At 34.4% G+C, this 8,299-nt stretch overlaps 1 long non-coding RNA gene and 1 gene segment (V, D, J or C); one reads left to right on the forward strand and one right to left on the reverse strand.

Moving 5' to 3' along the window:
* Positions 1-339: 339 nt before the first annotated feature.
* Positions 340-3,149, forward strand: LOC125280101. Its single transcript, XR_007187532.1, has 2 exons — positions 340-1,549; positions 2,655-3,149. It is a non-coding gene; the product is annotated as an uncharacterized LOC125280101 (long non-coding RNA).
* Positions 3,150-3,430: 281 nt separating this feature from the next.
* Positions 3,431-5,036, reverse strand: LOC125280069. The segment is given in 2 exon segments: positions 3,431-4,845; positions 4,949-5,036. Coding segments are annotated over 2 exon segments (366 nt in total).
* Between the last annotated feature and the right edge of the window lie 3,263 nt (positions 5,037-8,299).

Consider the following 8,299-nt stretch of genomic DNA (forward strand, 5'->3'; position numbering starts at 1 on the left):
TGTGCTCTTAGGAACCTTAAGTGCAGCAGAGAATCATGACCTCATGATTCTCATTTGCTCTGACATGCACTGTGAGCTGTAAGGTCTTATATAGACAGGTGTGTGGCTTTCCTAATCAAGTCCAATCAGTATAATCAAACACAGCTGGACTCAAATGAAGGTGTAGAACCATCTCAAGGGTGATCAGAAGAAATGGACAGCACCAGAGTTAAATATATGAGCGTCACAGCAAAGGGTCTGAATACTTAGGACCATGTGATATTTCAGTTTTTCTTTTTTAATAAATCTGCAAAAATGTCAACAATTCTGTGTTTTTCTGTCAATATGGGGTGCTGTGTGTACATTAATGAGGAAAAAAATGAACTTAAATGATTTTAGCAAATGGCTGCAATATAACAAAGAGTGAAAAATTTAAGGGGTCTGAATACTTTCCGTACCCACTGTATTATTATGAAAACATACATCATTATTTGAACTCATTTTCACTGAAGATATTTCAGAGCATTCTTGAACCATTTAGTGATTAATTGTTCATATTGATTAATTGTGAAATATTTTTGTTTATGTTTGTCAGTCTGATGAGACACTAGTCTTTGACTTTATATGAACATCTCTCAGTGTGGATGAAGCATTTTCAGCTTTCAGTGCCGCTGTAGAAATAATCTATTCACTCTCATGATTCATTTATATAAGGTGAATGTTTCTGATAATATGTGACCAAGATAAAGTGAGCAGAATTCAGCTGGTCATGTGATCTCAACATGGTGGCCACCATAAGGAGGACAAAAGATTTTTTGAAATGACTGGAGAGTCATGAGTGTAGATCATTTTAAACATATTCGTCACACACAATAATTATTTCTTTATGAACACATTAATGTACTTCATCTTTAAAAACATGATAACAATGAGAAAGCAAGTACTAAATAAATCAATTTTACAGTTTGGTGTCCATCAGGACTCATGACACTAGTCATAGTGTCAAGTCATGTGACACTAGATTAAACAATGTTCATATGAAATGTTCAGAATTATTGATTAATTAATTTAAAGCTGCAGGTTTTTCTGTGAATCATGATGATTGAGCTTCATATGAAGAACAGAAGATCATTATGAGAAACTCCACAACATCATCCATGATAAAAGAGGTCACCTCTGAGGTCACAGATCATAAAATATATTTCTTTAAACAGTGTTATATCAGCACAGGACTAGAGAATGAATGAGAAATATAGGATAGAAAGTCAAACTGTGTGATATCTGTTGTAGATGATAAACTCTTCAACTGTTTTTCAAGCAATAATAACATTTTAACTTGTTTGTGTGAAAGTGTGTTTGTTTGTTTGTTTTGAAAATCATTTCATCCAAACTGAATGTGTGAGTGTTGAGAAGATGTGAGTTTCTTCTAATATCAGTGTGTTGAAGTGTTGTTTCTCTCTCTCTGCTGGAGTTTGTGTTCACTCGAGTGGAATAGAGGTTTTTGTACGACCGTTTCATTAGATTGTATCACTGTGGTGCACATTCGGTGGAGGAACTAAACTGGCGCTCGGTAAGTGTGTATATTTTGTTCCTTTTAAACAAATATAATTTAGATTTTGAAAACAAGTACAACATTTATTAATTATAATTAATATTAGATATTGTGGTAATGCTTTACTTGGATGCATGTTACAATGCCTTATATCTTGTCATAAAGTATTGAAAGATAAAATGCATTATAGTATTTATAGATTCATTGTCAGATCTGAAACTGGTTGTTTGTCGTGTTTTAATGCATTATACTTTCTAAAGTTGTAACAATGAAAAGATTATATTATAATGAGGTATAATGTGGTTATGTATTAGGATGTGTATTAAAATACATAATTCATCAGAAATACTTGGTAACATTAACTTAAAATCCTGATGTATAAAGCATTATAAAAATATTTGTAATGTACATTATAATGTATTATATATTTTCATAAACAATTATAACCAAAGTTAAAATGCATTGTAAATTTTCCAGATTCTGAAATGATTTGTTTTAAGGCATTATACTTTCTAATGGTGTGTTCAATGAATAGATATAATGTATTATAAATATGGTTACAATTATTCATGAAATCAAACAGTGCATTACAAGGTGCATTAAAAAAAAATGAAAATGTGTTATATATAAGAGGTTAAAGTGTTACAAATTGTTTGATGATTATATAATCTAAACATTCAGAAAAAAAATCTAAACATAATTCATATAGTTATTGTAGATGTATTTCATTCTCAATATCATACATTTAAGAAGAGATTTAACATCAGAATATAAATGTTACTTTCTGTATTTCAGTCAATGATACTGAATCTCTTTTGTTTATGTTGTGCTTATAATTCAGTGCTTTATAATAAAAGTGCAATTTATATAAAATATATGTAAGCATATAATTGTTTAATTGTTATCTAATAATTTAATTTGGTCTGAGCTTTAGTCACAAAACTGCAGTTTGAAATACAGTTTCATGTATATAGTGATTGTGTAGTTTGTATTATATCAGCTCTAGTGATGCTGAATGTCATGAAGGATCAGATTGTCGTGATTTTTGCTGCTGTTGAAATGCTGTGAGTGAAACAGTGTGTTTTCTTAGTGTTTGTGAATGTGTTGTGTTTGTCTCCTGCAGCTGGTCCCACAGTGAAGCCCTCAGTGTCTCTGCTGCCGCCCTCTTCTCTGCAGATCTCTGGAGACTCAGCCGCACTGCTCTGCCTGCTCAGCTCTTACTCTCCACAGGGGGCGCTGGTGAGCTGGACACTGGACGGGTCAGAGGTCACCGAGGGGGTCGTGACCAGCGCGGAGAGCCAGCGGGACGGCCGCTACAGCCGCAGTAGCGTCCTGACCCTCAGCAAAGCACGCTGGGAAGAGGGAGAGGTGTACGTCTGCAGAGTAACACATGATGGAGCTCCTCATGAGGTCTCGTTCCACAAGAGCTCTGAGTGCTGATGTTTCTCTCCTGAAGATGAGCCGTATCTGAGTGTCCTGTGTCAGGCAGGATTCACATGAGTCTAGTGCTGCAGCTGTAGTGATTTACAACTCAATACTGAAAGAGAGCTGGCGTGTCAAAGCACTGTGTGATCTTTCAATCTGCTGTAACATTCAATAAAGCTTCTCAACAAGTTCACTTTGTGTCTGACAACATCATTCAACTAACAGATGAAGATGCAGGTGCTTTTCACAAGCTTGATGTAGCAGGAAATAAAGTCAAATAAAGCTCTTGGGGTTTGAACATGGTCTCTGGAGACAGAGCTGCTCTATTCTGAGAGGATCACAATCACTCCACCCTGACAATGCAAATGGGCTTTTCAGTCTCACTGTTTGATTGGTCACATGATCTGGACTGGAACACACCAGTTTCACTTCTGCTCTAGTGAAGCAGCACACAGACAAACTGATCATTATATTTATTATGAGAAAACTCAGCCAAAACATCCATAAAAACACCTTTAAACAAAATGCAAATGTCAAACTATCAGATCATCTAATACTATTAAATTTGAAGTGTCTTCATAATATGTGTTATTTTAGTACATTATATGGCTTGTTTTGTTTGTTTTTATTTAACTCTTGGGGTCCCTGATAATATATCCATTATGAAATGTGAATATACAGAAAAGGCCTTCTGATGTGCGTATACTAATCTTACCTCACATTTGATGATTATTAATTATGGATGATTATTAATTATTAATAAATCGGTAGACGATCATAGTTCCTGCATGTGTGTTGGGTCGGGACTATCCTCGTTCATGTCCATGTCATGTATATCAGAGACAGCCTGTCCAACAGCATTAAGTTCTTGTTATCAGGGATGAACCGACAGGCTTTAGATGGGAGTCTCAATCGTTCTGTTGGCACAGATAAAATCACTCGACCTGGGTAACATCAGAGTATTATAATTTAGCAGAGGAATTTTTTAACTTTAACAATTATATTTTCAAAAAGAATATTAAAAAATATTACAAAACATGCAGTAGAAGAGTAATAATGCAGACAAATGTTTTGTTAATAAAAAGGCTTAAATACAAACACTTTTCTCTCTTTGCTGTGGAAGTACAGTATAAGAGGAAATGTCAGGCATCTTCACTGCAGTATTGATCTGGTGAAGGAGGAGGCCATCGAGTAAAAAAGGTTGAGAAACTCTACACTAGTGTCATCACATCGACACAACGTCAAAGTGACTGACAGATAGAGAACTCAGTTATGTAACAGACACGCCATCTAGTGATGAAGCATGGAAGTGCAATTAAAGTGACAGACTTTCCTGCAGTTAGATTACATTGTAGTGGAAAGTTTTGCAGGACCAAACACCACTAACATTTATATAATATAAAGATTATGTTACATGCTTAGTACATCTAAATAAATAAATAAATAGTTTCTGAAAGGTTTGATACACCATTGTGTTGTTTGTGATCCTCCATCAGCAGCTGCAGTATCTCTCAGCTGTATCAGTGCATCACTGTGACGTCTGACTGACCGAGGTTTTTGTACCACTCTTTATCACTGTGTGAACACTGGATCATTGTGGTAACTCTGACAGTAATAATCTCCTGTATCTTCAGTCTGGACTCCACTGATGGTCAGAGTGAAATCACTGTTAGATCCACTGCCACTGAATCTAGATGGAGTTCCAGTATAACGGGTTGTTGCATAATATATGAGGAGTTTAGGAGCTTCTCCAGATTTCTGTAAGTACCAGTGTAAGTAATTACTACTATACACTGCACTGCTGATTTTACAGTTTATTCTGACTTCTTGTCCTGGTTGAGTCTGAATTATTGATGGACTCTGAGTTACAGTGTACTGTCCTCTACACTCTGAAAGAAAACAGACACAAAAATGAAAATGATATTTGACATTTTAAAATAATTAAAAATCATTGTTAAAAAACAAACAAGCAAAAAACTGTATTACACAAACCTTGAATAAACAGTGTGAGAGTCCAGATGAAGAAGGTGATTGTGTTCATTGTTGTTCTTTTGTCTTGTGTGATGATGAAGATTGTGTTCTGTTCTGCTCTCAGTCATGAAGTGTTAAACTCACAGCACTATAAACACTCTCAGAGCACTGAAGCATGTGTCACAATGCAAAGTGACTCTCAATATTTAAATCATTATCCTGAAGACTGTAGATCAGTCACAAACACATTTTCCAACAACTTCCTCATGCTGTGAAACATGTCAAACAATTATACACATATTTCTGAAGTCTACACTGTAAATGATTTCTGTTGTTTTCACAGTATTATACTGTGTTCTCAACGGTTCCCTACTGTAGAATCTGAGTACAGCATATTACTGTAGATTTTGTCGTTTTCACAGCTTGTTACTGTATTCTTAACAGTTTCCAACTGTATAAGCCGTGTACAGTATGTTACTGTAGATTTTCAATGCATTCTGGGAAAATATTAGAATACTGTATATCTAAATACAGTAGGCTACTAAATGACCGCGAAAAACAACCACACACCTCCTCACGCATGACAGACTCATCATGATGAAAGCCCACAACAGTATGGTAGGTTAACTTTTCTCTTTTTTCACTTTGTTTTTTTCTGATGTTAGACATAAAGCTATGTTTTAGTTAATACATTTCCATGAAAAAATCCACGAGTAAGCGTTCATTTTCTGGCTTTTTCCTCCTGCAGCGTGGTGAAGATTAAAGTCCGAGGACGGAGTAGCCTACGTGAAATTAGTAGGTGGGTATACTTTAAAACACACGTAATTGCCTTATCTGTTTTAAACAAATGTTATTTGAAAAGTATAAATACGTTTGAGTTAATAAATATATGTATGAACATCGGACCGGGTGAGCATTTCCCATTTAAGCAGCACTAACTAGAATTTTCCTCCCCAGCGGCGCTGGCAGACCGGCTGGACCATCGCGAGACAGGCGGGAAGAGCCGTTGTGAAGACAAAAAGCCTACTACCTGAAACTGATAGGTCAGTTTTATTGTTTTGTACCAATATTGTTTGCAAGGTATAAATATGTTTTAGTTTACAAATATCCGTAAGAACATCGAAGCGGGTGCTCATTTCCCTGTGAAGCCGCACTAAGTACACTCAAAAAAATAACTCATTGGATGAACACAATTTAATTGATGGCAGGTTTTCCATCCAATAAATATGTGTAGCCCCAACTCAAAAAAGACAAATTCATCCAATGAAATGTAATTGAGTTGGTCCAACTTAATTTTATCAAATACAGTTTAAATGAAATTGATTCATTTATAAAAAGAATTTTATTTATGCTTGTCCAACTCAAAATAAATCATTTAGTTTGACACAAAATTTAGTTTTAGTTTGTTTTTATTTAAAAGTCATAAAAGCAGGTATAAAACAGTTATTTACTGTAAAACAACCACAATATTAAAAACAATGGAAATATGCACTAGCTGTCAGTGATCAATATAAAAAATAAACATTTGCTGTTTAGTAATGAATTATTGCATTCATAACTTTGAAATATTAACCATTTAAACATTCATTTAGCCAACGTTTTTATCCATAGCAACTTAGAAATAAGGAACAATTCATCTTAAGGAGGCAATAAACACAAGAAGTGCTAAAAAATACAAAGATTCAAACATTATTCAGAATAGTACAAACTAGAACAGTGAGGGATTTAATAGTGAAAGCATAGTGTTTTTTAAGAGTCAGCAGGATGCCATTAAGTGTTCACAGAAGAGATGAGTTTTCAGTTGTTTCTTGAATATTGTCAGGGATTCAGCTGTCCAGTTAGGGTTAGAGAGATTGCAGATGTTCGAAGAGCGTTGCAATAGTCCAGTCTAGAAATGACAAGGGCCTGGATGAGAAGTTGTGTTGGACGCTCCATTAGGAAGGGCCTGATCTTCCTGGTATAGTGCAGTGCAAACTTAAATGACCAAGTTGTCTTTGTAATGTGGTCTCTGAACGTCAGCTGGTCATCACAGATTACCACAAGGAATTACAGTTGATGAGCCTAGCTGGATGGTGAAATCATGCTGAATCATCAGAGTGGCTGGGAAGACGAAAAGTTTTGTCTTTGTCAGATTGAGTTGCAGGTGATGTTCTTGTATCCATGCCGAGATGTCCACCAGGCAGTCCAAGATCCGTGCAGCTACTGTCAGATCATCAGCCTGAAATGAAAAGTAAAGCAGTGTGTGATCAGCATAGCAATGGTAGGAGAATCCATGTACCATTATAATAGTATACAGTACTGGTCAAAGGTTTGAAACAACTGTGCTGCTTAATATTTTTTTTTTATAACCTGTTATACTTTTTTCAGGATTCTTTGATGAACAAAAGTTAAATAACAGCATTTATTTAAAATAAATATTTTATAAAGTTTGGGGTCTGTAATTTTTTTAATTTTAAAGAAATTAATACTTTATTCAGCAAGGATGTGTTAAATTGATAAAAAGTGATAAAGATTTATATTGTTAGAAAAAGATTTCTATTTTGAATAAAAGCTGTTTTTTTCTTCATCAAAAATTATCACAGGTTATAAAGACATTAAGCAGCACAACTGTTTCAAACAATGATAATAAATCATATTAGAATGATTTCTGAAGGATCATGTGACACTGAAGACTGGAGTAATGATGCTGAAAATTCAGCTTTGATCACAGGAATAAATTATATTCTAAAGTATATTAAAATAGAAAACCATTATTTTAAATTGTAATATTTCACAATATTACTGTTTTTTTCTGTATTTTTTATAATAATAAATAATTGTAGCCTTGATCAGCATAAGATTCTTCTTTCAAAAACATTAAAAATAGTAATGTGTCTAAACTTTTGACCGGTATTGTATATGAATATATAGAGAAGGGAAGGGTCCCAGAACTGACCCTTCAGGTACCCCCGTGACTAGTGCTTGATTGAAAGACCTACCTGTGAGATTCACACCAGCAATGTACAGTTCCTGTGATGCCCTGCAATGAGAGTGTGCACAAAAGTATTTGATGGCTAATGGTGTCAATCCAGTTGCGCCAGTCTGTGGAAAGACAGAAAAAAATATATATATATATATATATATATATATATATATATATATATATATATATATATATATATATATATATATATATATATATATACACACATACATACAGTACTTTGAAAAAGTCTAAGTATTGTGTGTCAGTAGGAAATTTACATTTTCAAATATTAATTTTGCCGTTAATTGTAATAATCCATTGAGATTTTTATATGCACAAGGAGTCTGACAACAGCTGGTATGATCTGGTCTCACCATCATCAAGTCTACCTGTGATTACATGAAGAA

This window comes from Megalobrama amblycephala, linkage group LG1, assembly GCF_018812025.1.
Source record: "Megalobrama amblycephala isolate DHTTF-2021 linkage group LG1, ASM1881202v1, whole genome shotgun sequence".
Lineage (NCBI taxonomy): Eukaryota > Metazoa > Chordata > Actinopteri > Cypriniformes > Xenocyprididae > Megalobrama > Megalobrama amblycephala.